Source organism: Rhinatrema bivittatum, chromosome 2 (genome assembly GCF_901001135.1).
Source record: "Rhinatrema bivittatum chromosome 2, aRhiBiv1.1, whole genome shotgun sequence".
NCBI lineage: Eukaryota > Metazoa > Chordata > Amphibia > Gymnophiona > Rhinatrematidae > Rhinatrema > Rhinatrema bivittatum.
The window spans coordinates 412,203,578-412,222,418 of record NC_042616.1 but is presented as its reverse complement, the minus strand read 5'-3'; the positions used below and the strand labels follow the sequence as shown (position 1 = coordinate 412,222,418).

Below are 18,841 nucleotides of genomic sequence, written 5' to 3'. Positions count from 1 at the left end.
GGTCCCTGACGACTGGTCTTGTACTCAATGATTTAGAGTTTGGTTTTTTTTTACTGGAGAAAATGGAGAACAGTTAAACAAACTAACGATAAGACTCCTGAACAGTTACATACAAGTGAGATTAGCTACCTAAGAGCTGTCTAATAAAAGACGACGAGGAAAGTTAACAAAAAAAAAAAAAAAAAGCAAGTTTGCTTACTGTAAACAGGATTTGCCTTAATCAGCAGGATGAATTAGGCATGACACTTGGGTGTCATTCGGCAGTGCCAAACGGACACTCCTCCTGGGTCAAGTAAACTCGTGGATGCCAAAGACCAGAGGCATCAAGAAGCATATGTGATCTGGCATCACCAGAAAATTCCTTACTTGAAGAGTAAGGACGGAGATGAGGACAGAGATGGAGAGAGATAAGTAGTTAAACCACCCTCAGCGCCCCTTGATATTTCCTGCCTCAAATGCACTGACTGAGCCGGGTACTGATGCTCCAAATAGGAAGATTGGTTCTTACCTAATTTTCGTTCCTGTAGAAACATGGATCATTCCAGGCTCCTAGGTTTATGCATCCGTGCCAGCAGATGGAGATAGAGTGTGTAACTGACACTGCTTGATAAGCATTGGTGCTACCTGCAGTTCCTCAGAATTGATATGTACCCAATCACAAAACCTCACTTGCAAAAACTTGTAAAAAAAAACACAAAAAAAACAAACTTGAACACTTGTTAAAGCTCTGAAGAAAAATCTGCATAGCAAAAAGAGCACAGCTGAGTGGAAGACTCTCCACCTCCATCAAGCGGGCGGGCTCTGGAACGATCCGTGGTACTACAGGAACGAAAATTAGAAGGTAAGAACCAATTTTCCTTTCCCTGTACATACCTGGATCATTCCAGACTCCTGGGATGTACCAAAGCCCCCTAGCTGGGGTGGGACCTGGAGAGTCCTGCTCGCAAAACGCTTGCCGAAAGAATGAGTTTCCGGATCCCGGACGTCTAGGTGATAGTGTCTTGAAAAAGTATGCAGCGACATCCATGTAGCCTCCCGACAAATCTCTTGTGGTGACACCAACTGAACCTACGCCCATGAGGCTGCTTGCGATAGAGTAGAATGAGCCCGTAAACTGTCCGGCAGCTGGCGGCTCTTAAGAATACAGGCTGACCCAATAGCCTCCTTGAGCCACCTCAATGGTAGCTTTGGAAGCCTGGAGCCCTTTCTTTGTGCCGCTCCACAAAACAAATAGGTGATCAGATCTCCAAAAGGCATTGGTCACCTCCAGATCTCTCAGTAAGGCCCTCCAAATGCCCGAGTTCCCTTGCATGAGGAGAAGCAGCATCCAAATTGGGAAAAGTTGGAAGTCTGGCCATCCGATTAACATTAAAAGCTGAGTCCACTTTGGGAAGAAAAGATGGAACCGTCCATAAGGACACCCCCCGAATCCAAAATCTATAGGAACGGGTCCCTGCAACTCAGATATTCTCCACGCCAAACAAATGGCTACCAGGAAAACAACCTTCAAGGTCAAATCCTTAAGAGTTGCCCTACAAAGAGGCTCAAAAGGTGGTTCACACAAAGCTTGAAGGACCAGATTAAGATTCCAAGATGGACAAACCTTCCATACTGGAGCACGTAAATTCTTGACCCCTCGTAGAAACTGTACAACATCAGGATGAGAGGACAAAGATCTTCCATCAATCGTCCCTCGCAAAGAGGTCAGAGCTGCTACCTGAACTCTGAGTTAAATGCTAAGCCTTTGCCCAAGCCATCTTGCGGGGAGGGTAAAATCTGGGACAGCGAAGCTCACAAAGCCGCAACACCTTTGGCCACACAAAGCCTCAAAAACCTTCCAGACTAACGTAAGACGAGGTAAATGTGTGCTTTGCATGCAGAAGGGTAGTAACAACTGGATCTGGGTACCCCCTGTGCCTTAAACGTCACCTCTCAAAAGTGAAGCCGCTAGACAGAAGCGATCTGCCTGATTGAAAAATATGGGACCTTGATGGAGCAGATGAGAGGTGACTGAACCATATCGGGCAGTCCACGGCCAAGTTGTCGAGATCTGCAAACCACGGACAACATGACCACTCCGGAAACACCAATACAACATTCCCCGGGTGTCATTCTGTGCAAAATCTTGCCCGCCAGAGGCCACGGGGGAAACACGTAAAAGAAAACTCCCTGAGGCCAAGGAATCACTAGAGCGTCGGCTTCCTCGGCTCCATAATCTCTTCTGTGGCTGAAAAATTGTGGTGCGACACCAGATCTACATGTGGACAACCCCACTTTTCACGAATGAGCTGCATTACAGACTGACAGTTCCCATTCGCCCGGATCTAGAAGACTGCGACTTAGAAAATCTACCTGGACATTCTCGTTGCCCGCAATATAAGAGGCCACTATCTGGGTCAGAGTGTGCCTCGGCCCAGATCATTAACTCCCGAGCCTCTTGAGCTACTATCTGGCTCTTGATACCATCATCTTGTCAACTGATATAAGCCATGGTCATCGCATTGTCCAACAGAATTCTGACAACGACCTTGGACCATCGGTAGAAAGGCCAGCAACACTAATCACGCCGCCCTGGTCTCCAAGCAGTTGGTAGACCAGGAGCGCTCTTCCGGCAACCACACACCCTCAGCCAAACTGGCAAACTGCTCCCCAACCAGACTGGCATCGGTAGTAACAACGATCCAATCCAATATCTCTAGAGCAACCCCCCCCCCACCCCGAGGTGGTGAGATGTTTGGAGCCACCAAGAGAGACTCTCCCTTATAGGAACATCCAGCGATACCGGCTATTGAAAAAGCTCCATCAGTGGATTCCATTGTGCCAACAGAGCTTTCTGTAATGGTCTCATATGCGCAAAATCCCAGGGAACCAATTCGAGGGTAGAAGCCATGGATCCCAGAACCTGCAAAAAAAAAAATCCCAAACTCTGAGCACCCGCTACACCAATAGCCGGTGGATCTTTGACTGCAATTTGTTCACATTCTCGTCTGTCAAGAACACCTTGCCCACGCTCGTGTCGAACCGGGCTCACAGATACTAGAGACACTGGGTCGGATTTCGATGGCTCTTGGCAAAATTCACCACCCTAGTGACTGAAGGAGTTGAATGATCTTCCTGACCGCTGAGTGACGACTGGCCTCCGACTTTGCCCTGATGAGCCAATTGTCGAGATAAGGATGTACCAGAACTCCCTTGTGCCATAAGGCCACCACCACTACTGCTGACCGAGAACCATGAACCCCATGACGCTGGTGATCCCAACGAATGGGGATATGAAGATACGTCTCCGTTAGATCCAAGGAAGCTAGGAACTACCGCAATCACAGACCTTAGGGTTTCCATGCGAAATCTTGGAGCTTTCAGCGCTGCATTTACTCTTTTTAGGTCTAGAATAGGCCAAAATGTGCCCTCCTTTTTGGGAATCACAAAACAAACGGAATACCGCCCGGTGTCCCGTTCTTCCAGGGAAACTGGCACCACAGCTCCTAAACCCTGCAACCTGTCCAAGGTCTCCCGAACTGTGCATCGCTTTATCAACGAACCACAAGGGGAGACCAAAAAGTTTGCGGATGGGATGAGCAAATTCTAAAGCGTAATGGTCTCTTATGATCGAGAGGACCCACTTTTCCTGAATGAGACTGGCCCACTCCTCACAAGGGGGCATCTAGTGCTGCGGCTAATTCAGTGCTGCTTATCAACAGATAACAGAACAAAGACAACCCCAGGAGATGAAAACAAAAAAAGATGAAAGGCAAAGTATTATTTCAGAAATAACCCCTCAAATTCATTCAAGATAAATGTAAAGTCCTGATAGCCAGGGTCTAGGTAGTGTTTTACTTGCATAGACTGAACTCCATGCTGCAACTCAATTTCAGTAGTGCAGGCTGACCTGAATGTTTAATGAGGTTACCATCAACTATGCAGAAATGGCCTTCGTGTTTCCCCATCAGTTTCAAGTTTGCCAGGGCTTAATGAAGAGATACAATCTGGTAGTTCTCAGAAGCCAAGTAACAAGAAGGCATCTTTTATCAGCAGGGCCAAAACACTGATATTCTAAGACAGTTAGGTTTACAAATGGAGATATCAAATGAAAGTTTATATAAATCAAACAAGACAAAAATATGGAAATGCCAACTGAGGGAGCTTAACTTTAACACTTTAAGGATTTCTTTCCTAAAGTCTAGCTGGTAGCATGTGAAGAGGGAATTAAAGGTTCATCGGCTTGCCAAATAAAGATCCCTAAAATATTAAACCTGTGAATACCTACTCTAGGGATGGGGGTGTACCCCCCCCCCCCCCCAGTCTGAGGACCACAAACCACTCTGCTTTTCATGCCTAATGAATATGCATGAGATAGCTTTGCATACAATTAAGGCGGTGCGACTGCAAAGATATCAAAATGTATATTCATTAGGAATATCTGGAAAACCTGACTGTGTGTGACCATCAAGGATTGGAGATTCCCCATCCCTGCTCAACCCTAATTAAACTAGGCTGGGGAGATTTGGATCTGAGGTTATGCCCTGAGTTCTGAGATATTTGTTGCGGCAAGGCAGCTCATCGAATGGGATATGCTAAAGGCTCACTTGGCCAATAAGGGGCAATCAACATCAAACCTCTTTCTCCTGAGCTCTGGCAACACATCTAAGAAAAGGAAGACAGAACACTCAAAGGGAGCAGTCAACCGCAGCCAGAGAACCTTCCAATTTCCTTTTAAATAGAAAGCTAGTATATTCCCATACAGAAATTAGGGGGGGGGGAAAAAAACTACATCAGGTTTCTCTTTTCTTCACTTCACAAGACAGATCTCATTTGCAATTCCCTGAACAAGGGCTCATTAATGAGGGTGCAGTAGATCTTGGTTTGCTCATCTACTAGAACGTTTCTTTACCTCACCAAGTTTATGGTCAGTAGGACAGGCTCAATATGCAGTCCTACACCTTGAGAATGTCCTGATATAAAAAGGTGGAATCCTATTTCTTCTCATTGGCTCAAGCAGAATGGATTACTTGGCTGGTTAAAATAACTTTCATTGATCACCATTTCCGAAAACCTCTAACATGTTCGAGATAGCCCTCATCTCCAGAAGGTTTGACATCTAGTTTCCTGCAGGGACTAGGAACCCATGTTCATAGCTCTAAGCAAGCTTCAGCCTCCAACACTGTTACATCTACAGTCAGAACTATTTGAGGAACTAATACTTGGAAGGGAAAGTCTCAGACTAGAACAGGATGACCAAGACTGATCTACAACTCTATGACCTATGAGTGATCCTAGCAGCATCAAGTGATCTGCAACCTTAATATTCACTGGGGTTATTTCATGTGAAGACAAGCCACAAGAATGACAGATGCTGGTTATTAGACCTATCATCATCATCATCAGTAGAGATCTGACAGTTGTGGGACAACTATGAATTTCCGTGGCTCAAGTCAAAGAGGCATTTCTAACCAAACATCCAGGAAGGAAAAAATGCACACATTTGTGCAGATGAGCCACAACAGCTTTTGGTGAACACATGTAGTACCAATACCAAGCCAAAAGGCAGAATATGATAGTGGTAGCATTATGCGCATACATTAGATCTTTAAATACACCCAATTTAAGGGAAGTTATTTGAGTAAGCCACCTCAAAGTCCACACAAATATTATCCGATTTAAGAGGCATCTCCCAGCCCAGAAGCAGTGCTGTACACTATCAGATGGTGAGCCAGGACTCTGCTTCTCAGACTGGTTGAAGTTGGGGGAAGCTGAGGCAGCAGCATTCACAGATCCTGGGAGGCCAAGTACCATACGATACCTAGTGGCCAGATTTAAGTCCATCATTGCAGAGCTCCACAATTTTAGTTGAGGCCTATTGCTGCAATGAACAAACTAAAGTTGAGAGGGGACAAAAAAAAAAATAGGGGGAAAAAAAATCCCCATATAGCTGCAAATCAAGGTTCATGGCACTGGGTACCAGGTCCAGTTTAGATTGATCTGCAATGCCAAAAGGAGAAAAAAAAAAAAAACTGGCAATAAGAATCCAATGACATACAAAAAAAACAAACCAAACTCTGCCCTTTCCAGATAGAACCTCCAGAGTGTGGCCTGCCATAAAAGTAAAGGTGTTGAAGATCAGTCCAAAAAAAAAAAAAAACCCAAAAAAACTCAACACTAAAGTCTAGGACACAGTTTTATTGTCTTTAGCAAAAAGCTGAGGCACACTGGTACAAGAACCTCATGCGAGTTGCAGAACTCTGAGGTAGCTCCTCTCATCGGCATCTGACCAGTCAGTACAACCATCCAAGCCGGGGGTGGGGAGCCTGCAACGGAACGAGCCACGCTTGCAAATGCTTGCCATGGACTGTACTGCAAGTTCTGCGCAACCATAGTATTTACAGAAAGCATCAAGGTTGCCCAAAAATTGGCTATTATAGGATTGCTGCAAGAACTGCAAACCTCCCCATCTAAGGGACTTGTAAGCTTCCATGCAACCACGATCGAGAGCTGCGAGTTTCCTGTTACTATAGCAACAGGAAGGTCTACAGCAAGGCCCTGCCCTCCCTCATTTTTCAGGCAAGCCAGGAAGCCGCACTATGAATTATGAGCCGAGCTTTGGGCAACGGGATTCAAGAACACCTCCCCACCCCCCCACTTACCTGAGAAATGTAGCCTCTGGGCACGTGCGCCTCCTTGCGCGATTTCACTTGCTCATGGACGCGACCATTGTGCGTACGGTAAGAGTTCAGTTCTTGCTGCGCGCTCTCCAACTGCGCCTTCAGGGTTTGGATCTGCAATGAAAATGGCAATCGAGTCAGTGAAAGCAAGGTCTGAAATGTCATCAAAATTATAGTCACACAGAATCAATGGTGGGCGAGGATGAAGAGACTAAGTGGTGAAGAAAAAAAAGGGAGCAAATGCTCCTGATGGTAATAGAAAGTGAGGCTGCCCAAGAGGCATGGAGGGCACAGCCAGATCGAGGTTTAGCTGCTGTCAATGGGTATATACATGTAGAAAGCACGAACCCTAATATTTAACCATGGGAATACCTAAAAAAAAAAAAGTGGATACTTACAGCTGAGAAGAGATGAAAAACTAATGTAGCTGGATTTCTTCTATCCTTACAATCACAGCAATGCAACCACTCTTAAGGCTAAGAGGAGGCGGATAAAGTTTTGTTTATATCCAGTGTCATAATGCTTAGACAATCCTTCCTCCAAATGTGAGCTGTGAGATCCAAGCCTAGGGGGGAACCCACGCAAAGCTCCAAGTTTGGTTGCTTCAAGATTTACCACTGAATCATAATTCATCCTCACGGCTGCACAACAATAAAACGTTTGTACTTGAAAAACCTGCTGAGGCAGAGCTTGAGTTAACAGTTGGAAGCATAATTTTACTTTAAAAAGTCCAAATAAGAAAAAGTATTTTAAGATTTCCTTCCTGGGCCATGAGGTTGCCTCATTTCCACAGGGAAGACGACATACAACTACAGAAGTACAATGTAAACAGGGATGGGATGGAATTAGGAATATCTGTAGAGGCCAGGTGACCCCCAACTAATTTTAGGGGCAAATATGGAGTCCAGGATCCCTAAAGGCTTTCAATATAGTTTTCATAGGCACACAACGGAGAACAGTCCACGTTGAAGTTTCTAAAGTGTTTTTTTTCCCCCCACCTTTCACTCATTTCTTCTCACCAACCTTCTTCATCTCCCATTTATTCCTCTACTCCTTTCAATTCTCTTCCCTTTCTATCTTGCCATTCTCCCTTCAGTACTAATGACAGATTTGTACTGAAATGTTAAGTCATGCAATATAGTGCCTTGTAAAAATCTTACATTATACAGGGTGGCCCATGGAAAGGTAGCCCACCTCCAATACCAGTGGATTGGAGACAGGCTGCTTTTCCATGGGCCACCCTGTACGTTTTCACATTCAGCTGTCAAATACAAATCAAAACGCAAAGAGCTTTGTTTCACTGATCTACGCAACACACTACACTTTCATCATGAAATTACAGAACTATTCCGAAAGAATAAAAAGAACTTGATTGCATAAGTTCACCAGTTGTATCATAGCAAGCTCAAATGAGCTCCAGTTCACAAAAAAGTCACCTTAAAAGTCCATAACGTAAATAGAGCTCATCTGTCCAATCATAGTGGCTGAGCCAATTCAAATACTCCTGGATAAAGAATCAAGCTGTTTCTACGAAATGAATTTGAAACATATCATCAAAACCTGTCAAAAATGGAGTTGCCAAAAGAACTCCAGGATAAAGTTGTTCAAATGTACAGACTGAAAGGCTATAAAGAACATTTCAACGTTTGAATACTCCTTCCAGCACTGTCAGGTCCATCACTGTAAGGTGGAAATGGTCTGGCATCACCAAGACACTGCCGCAATCAGGTTGCGACTCCAAAAGTTAAGATTAAGGAAGCTAAGGAAGGTAACAGAGGCCTAAGTTTACTTTAAAAGCAATAGAGAGATCTCTGCCTAAGACCAGGGAAAATGTTGGCTATTCAACAAGTTAAAGATTACCTCACAAATATGGCTTGTACGGGAGGGTGGCAAGAAGGAAGCCACTGCTGAAGAAAAGCTATGGGATGTGCTGCACTGTGTTTGCAAAAAACACACATAGGGGAGGCACTGCACACACGTGGTAGACCAAAGTTGAACTTTTAGGTCTCAATACTAAGGATATGTGTGGTGTAAACCATAGCACATCCTCCTGGACAGGGAGACTCCCGAAGACTGAATGGAAGATGGATGCTGCCAAGTACAGGCAGATCCCAGAGGAAAACTTGTTCGACCGCCTGGGACAGAGAAGATCCACCTTTCAGCAGGACAAGGATCTTAAGCACAAAGCAAAAGTCACAGCGGAGTGGCTCAGCAGAAGAAAGGGAAGGCCTCCAAGTGAAAGCGCAGACCTGAAGACTGCAGTCCACAGATGATCCCCAGCCAACTTGAAAGAGCTTGAGATTTCTGCTCTGAAGAACAGGCAAAAACCGCATCATCCCACTTATCCCAACTCATTCATGGCTATTACCACTGCATCAAGAGGTGCAAAGAGATTCAGGACTTTGGTTTTTCTTAACTTGCGGGTCTGATATCTAGGCCACTTATCTAGCTCAATTTAGCCAAATAAAAAAGGGGTGTTCTGGGGTGCAGCTACATTACCCAGCTAATTTAGCAGCTGATTTTCAGCTGTATCGGGCTAAGTTAGCCAGATAATTTCAGGCCTGCCTTAAAGCAGTCCTAAAGCTAGCTGCAATGTTTGGCCAGAGGCACCCAGGTCTTTCAAGCCAATTTCCAGCTCCACCTCTGATCAATGTTTACAAAAAAATGTGCCTTACTGGTCTGTGCCTCTCTCCACCAACTCCCTCAAACACCTCCAATTTCAGTTAAAGAAAATGGGCTTGCAGCATCTCACGATCCCAGCACGATCCCCCCCGAGTTAAGCTGCTGCCTAAACTGGGGCAGCGGGAGGCTAGCAGCAACCTATTGTTTTCTTTAAAAATAAATAAACTGGGCTTGAAGGGGTTGGAGGGGACAGGGAGGTCAGCACAGCAGGGGACATTTTAAACACTGAACAGGGGCGAGCTGGAAATTGGATCGATAAGTTATTCAAAAGATAGCTGGTTAGGTTTTAAAGTTATCCTGCTAAAAGATGGCCAGATAACTTTAATTCAGGGATATTCAGCGGAACGTTTATCCCGCTGACTTCTCCAGCGAACTTTCCATTGTTCTTTCACAATGAAAGTGTAATACTGCTGGGCAGATCAACAAAACGCCTACTTTCATGCATTTTGATTTTGGTTTTTTTTAGACCCAAATGTAAAAAATGTACAGGGGTGTGAAGATTTACAAAGCACTGTATATGCTGTGCCTGTATTTACAGACCTTCCAACCTTCTGGTTCTCCAAACACGGGACAGCCGACATTATTCAGACAGATGTAAAAAGCTAAGTTTCAGAGTGATGCATGCTGCCACTAAGTCTGAGAAATTTAAATGCTTGCTTTCACAAACAGCAACATTTCAAAGTTCAATGAGAGCTGGGGCAAATTAATATACTAAGTAGGACTGCAAGACTGCATACCCGCCAATTTTGGAAATTACAAATTGGAGTATTACTGTGAACTGATTATAACCCCTCTCATACAGATGTTCAGATGAGACTCCCTCCCTTCAAATTTGTGTCTAGTTTTTCAATTACGTTTCTCCTTTCCCCGTGTCAGTTCACTGCTTCATCTATTTTAGTCTGTTCCATTACCTTTCTTTTGTGCCCATGTTTCTTATTTGTTTGTATCTTTCCTCCGTCTCCCCACACTTGAAGCCTGTCTGCTCTCTTCTCGAGTGGGTTGGAGGAAACTCCCAGCCCACACTGACTTTAGGCTCTCCAACTCACTAGTAATCTGCCAGTTTGTGGCAGAGCTGGTGAGCAGACAGGACTGTCCTCCTCTTCCTGCCTCTTACCAGATTAACTACAACTCTGGTTTCACACCAAAACCTACTACTGCTCCCAGACTGTCCAAATCAGGGCAGGGAGGCACCGAGTAAGACTTATGCGCAATCTACTCCCCACCTCTTACCAATTAAAAGAAAAAGCCTGCCAGATTATAGATGTGCCACCTGCCAATTACACAAATAGCTTAAACTATTTTTAAGACTGTACAAAGCAAAGGTTTAAAAAAAAGAAAAGAAAAAAAAAAAGAATTCCACCTGTGTTTCTATAGAAACTATGCAAACCACAATTATTTGAAAAGTGATGGTGAGCAGTCGTGACTAGGACTCAGAAAAGCTTTATCTCAATAGCTGTTTTGTTAGCATCCTTCATTATAGCCACAGGTCTATAACTTAGATGACACCAAACAGTGATGAATTAAAAAAAAAAAAAAAAAAAAAGTTAGCCTGTGAAATGTTTCTCTTGAAATCGTGCTGTTTTAAGTCCATAACACTACTCAGCCATTCAACAGTGGTTGCACTGACTGTGCAACAAAATCACGCGATTCACTGAATACAGTGCACTAGCCCAAAAACTAGCCATTCGGGTTAGGCTCACTGAACAGAGAAATTTACATACCAGGAAGAGACAGGCTCCGACAGTCAATCATTTAATGCTTCAGCATGTGTTTGATCAATTAAAGTGGACTATTGAGTATGTTCCTGAATGTGGCAATGAGGTTCGGCTTAAGCATAGAGATCTTGGAACCTTTACACAATGTACAGCCACAAGGACTCCATGAAGTGAGCGACGGGTATAGTTTATGATGCAATCTTTTTCCAGGAACAGTATTCCACTTATTTGACATTTTTATATACCGAATATTTGTTTATCACTTCATGTCTGTTCACAATATGATGGGGCCAGGTCTTAATCTTAGTCCAATACAACAAATAAATTAATTTTAGTCCAATACAACAAATAAAAGTTAACTATATAAAATTAAAATTAGCATTGTAAATAGATTTATAAGATGTAAAATAACTTAAAATAAAATAGGAAGCCCAGTAAAAATCCTAAATTAAATATAAAGTTACCCGATTAAATGAGATTACAAACTTAAAATACAAAAGTTTTTATAAAACCTGCATAAGGCCAGTAACTAAAAATACTAACCTTCCTGTCAAACTAAAAACCAAATAAATAATGGGAGTGTCAGCAAAGAGGATTAACCAGTTGGAAAATAGGACTGCTCAAATAACCATGTTTTTAACATTTTTTTGAAAGAATGTATGTTTGTTTGTCGGATATCTAGCGGAAGTGAGTTCCAAAGTTTTGGTCCAGCTCTCTCTGAGTTCAGATGAGCGGATTTTGTAGAGGGTATGGAAAGAAATGCCTTGCCTAAGGATCTTAGATTACAAGCAGGTGTATGTATTCATAAGGATGCATTTAACCAGTGTTTTATCCATGAACAGTTTTTTGAATTAATGTGTGTCACTCTGTGACAAGCTCTTTAATGAAGCTGGCAGACTAATTTGCAGTCCCTGTTCCTTGTGCAGATATATGCTGGATTGCAGAGATATTATCATCCCCTGGAGTACATTCTTTGAAACAATACTGTTGAGTGGTACAAGCAACATAAATTTCAAGAGAAGCATTTCAGAAGTTATAATTTTTTTTTTTTTAAATTCATCACTGTTTGGTGTCAATAGTTTTGTGCACTATTATGTAGACCGATGGCTATAACGAAGGATGCTAACAAACAGCTAATGAAGAAATATACCTATTCTGAGTCCTAATCATGACTGTTCATCGCTTTCTCCAAAACAATCGTGGTTTGCATAATTTCTATAGAAATAAGAAATTGGATTTTTTTTTTTTTAATATATATTTGTTTCCATTTTTATTGGGTTCTTTTTTTCTCCTCTCAAAAAACTTACAAAACCAAAACCAAGTATATAAACTGAATATACATTGTGCATTCAATTTGCATTTTTCCCCCATTGTTCTGTGTTTCTCCCCTCTGCCTCCACCCTGCTTATTCTCCTTCCCTTTCACTTAACCTTTCCGTATATGTATGCCTTTTCCAGAGTGGAAAGAGTGAAATTTGTTCCCATTTGATCATTTCCTTTTCTTGAATCCAGCTAGAGCAGTTCAGATACATGGCCTATTGCCCCTCCGTACAGATGAAGACAGATCAGACTCGCTGACACATCTATATAGGTTCCAGTCTCAGCCTTCCTGTAATAAGCTAAGAAGATTACACCAAAAATCTCCCTCCCTACCCAGGAAGCTTCTAAAGGATAAAAGAGTAATGACAAATCTTAACACAAAATTCAGATTTACCTGAATCAAGATAAAAAATAATGGTCTAAAAATTTAAAGTATTTGCATAAAACTGTGTTTGGCAGATTAGGGTGGGTCCTTGAATGGTCTGACAATTCAAGGAAAGGAAATCAGGCAAGAACAAGTTTCATTTTCCTCTTCATCCAGCCAGACCAGTCTAGATGCATGGATGTATGTAAGCTACTCCTCGAGAGGACGGGGATATCGCCAAATCTGCTCTTAAGACCTCAGAGCCAAACACAGCCTCCTTTTTGGCTCAAATGTCAAAACAATGCTTAACAAAACAATGCAAAAGATAACCATGTTGCCACCCTGCAAATCTGCAACAGTGACACCAACCGAAGCTCTGCCCACAAAGCTGCTTGTGCTCTGGTGCACAGAAGCCTTTACTGTTTTAGCTAACAGACCTCTCTGTACATAGGTTGCACAGATAATTTCCTTAATCCAGCGTGCTAAAGAACCCGTTGAAGCCACTTCTTTCCTGGACCTGGCAAACAGGAAACAAATGGTTTGACTTCCTAAATCCATTTGTGACCTTTAAAGAACACAGTAGTATTCTGATTACATCTAATGCAGGGCTTCCCAAACCCGTCCTGGGGACCCCCAAGCCAGTCAGGTTTTCTGGATATCCACAATGAATATGTATGAGATAAATTTGCATATACCAAGTTTCCATGGGTATGCAAACGGATCTCATGCATATTCATTGTGGATATCCAGAAAACTGACAGGTTTGAGAAGCCCTGATCTAATGTATGGAGCTGAGGAAATGTCCACACAACTGCTTATGAAAGGAAGACAGACACTATACTAAGGTGAAACAAGACCACCTTTAGATGGATTGACAAAACTAACTCCCGGGGGAATTCTGCGCAAAAGGTTTTTTTAAATTCTGCAAACATATTGGTCAAAATATCACAATTTACATGACAGTCTAAGTAATTACAAATTAAATTAATACAGAAAAAAGTTATTAAAGATGCAGAATTTTAAATATTTTGAGCAGAATTTCCCTAGAAATTCACTGTAAGAGTGTCCCTTCCACTCACTCTCCCTACTCCCCTGGCCACTTTGCCCTCTCAGGCCCCCAAATCTTCCACCTGCCAGTATCTCTCCCCTCCACTCTATCACCAGTCCCAGAGTTTGACCCCATTCTCAGTACTGCCCCTCACACAGGCTCCCTCTGTCTGTCCCTCCCTCACACACATGCTCCCTTCTCTCTAGTACACACACACACTCTCATACAGACTCCCTCACACACATACATATCCCCTCATACAGGACCCTCTCAAGCTCCTGTTCTCTTTCATGCATTCATCCTCACACAGGCTACCTATATCTTGTCTCACATATGCACCCCTTCACACAGGCTCTCACACATACACAATCCCTTCATACAGGCTAGCACCCTCACATACACATGAGCTCCCAATCTCTCACACACATACACACTCCTTCACAATCTCCTCATACAGGCTCCCTCTTTGAAACCCACTCAAGCACCCCCCACACCCTCTTACCTCCCATGCTCACACCCTCCTGCTCTCACCCTCCCCCACACCACCTCGCCTCTCACCGGGGCCTTCCATTTTCACCGCAAACTGCACACCCGGGCCTTCATCTTCACTGAAAATGGCAATTCTGCGCTCCGCAGTAGCACAGATCTCCCCCGAGACTAAATACTGTATGAATCTTTACTATGTATCAGTGTGCTGCAGCAGTCAAAAAAGCAAACAATGTTAGGAATTATTAGGAAGGGAATGATTAATAAAACGGAAAATGTCATAATGCCTCTATCGCTCCATGGTGAATACTGTGTACAATTCTGGTTGCCGCATCTCAAAAAATATGGTTACGATGGAGAAGGTACAGAGAAGGGCGACCAAAATAATAAAGGGGATGGAACAGCTCCCCTATGAGGAAAGGCTGAAGAGGTTAGGGCTGTTCAGCTTGGAGAAGAGATAGCTTGGGGGGGGGGGGGGGGGGGGGGAGAGATATGATAGAGGTCTGAAATCATGAAAGGTCTTGAACAAGTAGATATAAATCTGTTATTTACACTTTCGGATAATAGAAGGACTAGGGGACACTCCATGAAGTTAGCACGTAGCACATTTGAGACTAATTTGAGAAAATTCTTTCACCCAACACAATTAAGCTCTGGAATTCTTTTACAGAGGGTGTGGTTAAGGCAGTTACTGTAGCTAGGTTTAAAAAAGGTTTGGATAAGTTCTTGGAGGAGACATTCATTAACTGCTATTAATCAAGTTGACTTAAGGAATGGCCTCTGCTATTACTGGCATCCGTAGCATGGGATCTTTAGTCTTTGGGTACTTATGGCCTGGTTTGACCTCTGTTGGAAACAAGATGCTGGGCATGATGGACCCTTTGTCTGACCCAGCATGGCAATTTCTTATGCTCAGTAAACACCAAGAAAAGCATCCTACATGAAAGGGCTTGTAACTCTGAAATACGCCTAGCTGAACAGATCACCAAACATCACTTTAAGGGTGAGGAGATTCACTGAAATCCTCTTAATGGCTCAAAGGTGGAACCTGACAAAACAAGACAAAACAAAATTCAGTTTCCAGAATGAAACTGGCTCCTTAATGTGCTTCACTCCCTTCAGGAAATGGGACACATCTGGATGAGAGGACAATGGTCTACTCCTTATAAGGCCCCTGTAGCATGTTATTGCTGCTACTTGGATCTTCAGGGAGTTTACTGCTAAACCCTTATACAAACCTTGCAAAAACTGCAAAGTGTCTAGAATGGACGTACTTCGTAGTGCACTAATCCTCAACAGTTCAAACCCTGACATAAGCCAAAGATGTAGACCTCTTGCAAGAATGTAGCAGAGTATCCACTATCTCTCAAGATACACTGATTAGGTGAGCCCTCTCAAAGGCCAGGCTATAAAACAGAATTGACTCAGATCCTTGTGCAAGACCCCATCCCCACAAAATCGGACTCCCAACGCAAGAGCAGGGAACTCCTGTCCAACAAATGCACTAAATCTGCATACCAAGGATGTCTGGGCCAATGGTGAATTACTAGGATAAATTGCACCCACAATGGAGATTTTTTTTGCAGCACCCTGCCTATTATCAAAGGCCAAGGAACACAAAGAAGTGAAGTTTCATCCATGTCTGGATCAGAGCATAGATCAGGCAACCTTATCTCTTTGCTTTCTGCTGGAAGTGTTTACTTTGGTCTTCCTGTTGATTGCCATTACATCCTAAACTAGTGATCCCCGCTGTGCTATGATGCAACTGAAGACTTCGCCTAAAAGCTCCCACTCTTCAGGATCCAGCATGCTGTAACTGAGAAAAAAGTCTGCTCAAACATTCTCCACTCCTGCTATGTGAGACAACTAAATACTTAGGTTCTCCTCTGCCCTTGGTTTACATATTTTATTACCCTGGAACTGTCCAATAAAATCCTGACCACCTAGCCTTTAAGAACTGAGCAAACTGAAGTAGTGCTAGTTGGATTGCTCTGGTTTTCAACTGATTGGACGGACCACTTGGTCTCCTCTGCTGTCCAGATCGCCTGAAACACCAGACCTTGACAACAAGCGTAAGAGGCTAGCATCTGTCATCACCTCCTCCTCAAGGAGGTTCCAGATCCACCCCCTTTTCCAAATTTCTAGGTTCGAGCCACCAATTTCAATTCACCCTCACCAGATCTGGGACAAATTCCAATTGCATAATTTTGCAATCATGAGTCCCATCTGGACAGTAGGGCTCTCTGCAAAGGTCTTGTGTGAGACCTTGCCCAAGAAACCAGATCCAATGTCCTCACCATGGATCCTAACACTCGAAGAGAACTCCAAACTGAGGATCTCACAGTGTCCTCTCAAAGACTGAAATCTACCATATAGCCCATACTACTGACCTGTGAAAGACCTCCCCTGCTTAAACCTCAGAGTCTCTAAATCGACCTCTAGAAGACAGCCAAGGAAGGTCCTTTCAGCTTATCCTCTGGCAACCTTGACCATCTTCTCTAGCTCCACTCTAAACAGAAGTCTGCTCTTGAAAGGAAGGCTAAGAGATCAAGTCTGCGGACCAATTTAAGCCACAGCAAATGTCTGGTCACCACAATAAAAGCCATACTTCTAGCACTTTTAGATATCCCTTCAGTGAACTTGGCTAAACTCTGAGACCAGAGAATGTGCCTCTTCAATTGCTGCATCTACACTCTGGAATATGCTTCAAGGATTTTAGAATGGCCAAATGCTCCCCAAAATTTAAAAAAGTGTTTTTAAAAACTTTTATTCAAGCTAGCATTCTTATTTTACCCTTTAAGATGGATTGCTTTAATGTTTTTATTCAGTTATTTATATGTATTAATTCTGAGTGCGCTATTAAGTTATGTTTTATCTATTTTATTATGTATGTTTTACTGTAAGCTGTGGCAAACCTTGGTATAGGTGGCCTGTAAATGCAAACAAATTAGTAGCCTCAGTATGAACCAGATCACAGAAAGCAGCTACTAAAAATGCTGCTCTTGGCTCCATTTGTATTGCATCATCCAAGCCAGAATCAGTGCCATCCTGCAAAACCTCCTGCATTTGCCAAGACAAAAGGATCTGCTCTAGCCACAATAGTGCTACACGTGGCAACCTGAAGCACCATTCTAGAAGCCTCAAAGGCCTGCATAAGTACTGACTATCGTTCTCTGAGCCTCCAGCACTGCATCACCTGCCACAGGAAGTGGCCCTCTTCAAGACAGAGCACACCAGTGCATCCACCTTGGGAAACTGTAGCCTCCTCTTGAGAGAAGAGAACACCGCTTTGACAGATAGCAACCCCCTTTACACCAGTTAGCTTCAGAAGAAACCCATTCTAAAGTTAATTAAATCTAACAGAGGCGTGCAAGAAAAAAAGCTTTCATAGCCTGTTTCCCACCCTCTGGGCAACATCATCAGGGCCAATCTACTAATGGCTTGTGCAGACACCAGAGGTGCACGTGTACGTGAGCATGACAAAAGGAACTCCTTTGTGATTTATTGTTTTTGTGCATGTTTAAGTTAGGGGTGAAGAATCAAATTCTATCATGACAGTTTTTTCTGCTGCCTCAGATGGGTTTTCTATCCCTCTGTTAATAGGCCAAGGAAGGTATGGCTTACTCTAATACAGAGCTTTCCAAACTTTTCATGTTGGTGACACTTTTTAGACAAACAATTTCGTGACACAGTAATTCAGTCTACCAGCAAACCAGAAGTTAAAAGGTTAAACGAACAAAATGTATTTCAACAATTTATGTATGTTTCCTTAAATATATACATAAATAAAATGTTTCACAACACAACCTATTTCATAATAAATATTTGCAGGCTTCCACTTCCTCCATGCTGATCTCGTACATTGTGAGATCGGCATAGAGAAAGTGCCACTCTTGCACATTCCCAAAGATTACATGTGCCAATCACTAAAAAGTAATTTTTTTTTTACCTTTGCTGTCTGATCTTAGTTTTCTAATCGGTTGGTCACAGGCTTTTTTTTCCACCTTTCCTTTCTTGGTTTTTTGCCAATTCCTTTTACAGGGTCTTTTTTTCTATTTCTTTTCTCTCCATCTGTCTTCCCTCAAACACACAATCAGGTTCTCATTCTCACATGCTATCTCACACATTCTCACACACACAGGCTCTCACTCACATGCAATCTCACACATCCACAGCTCTTACTCTCACATGCCTCTCTCATACATACATACATACTGTCTCTCTCGTGCACATGCTGTCTCACTCTCACACACACAGGCTCTCTCACTGCTACATGCTCTCTTGCTCAAGCACAGGCTCTCACTGGCACATGCTGTCCCTCTGCACGGGTTGCCGAAGGATGGGCTCTTCAGAGGCCCTGATCTTCCCTGGCCGTGACATGGGATCTTCAGCGGCCCTGCTATCGGGTTTCCTCCTCTTCTCGGGCCATCGCGACGTGGGATCCGCATCGGCCCATTAATGCTGCTCTTCTTCTGTACGCAGCAGATGCTCCTCCTCCTTCCTGCCCACGCGGCTCCGGCAACGTTTTTCTTCCAGGGCTGCACAGGCAGGAAGGAGGAGGAGTGAAC

The 18,841-nt window shown here is 43.3% G+C and overlaps 1 protein-coding gene across 8 annotated transcripts in view; it reads right to left on the bottom strand.

Moving 5' to 3' along the window:
• TRIOBP (TRIO and F-actin binding protein) overlaps positions 1 to 18,841 on the bottom strand; it is a 197,255-nt gene that overhangs the window by 34,943 nt on the left and 143,471 nt on the right. For all 8 annotated transcript variants that reach the window (XM_029590109.1, XM_029590113.1, XM_029590116.1 and 5 more), the window contains one exon: positions 6,642 to 6,773. In XM_029590109.1, the coding sequence (XP_029445969.1) occupies positions 6,642 to 6,773 (132 nt within the window). The remainder of the gene's footprint in view (positions 1 to 6,641; positions 6,774 to 18,841) is intronic.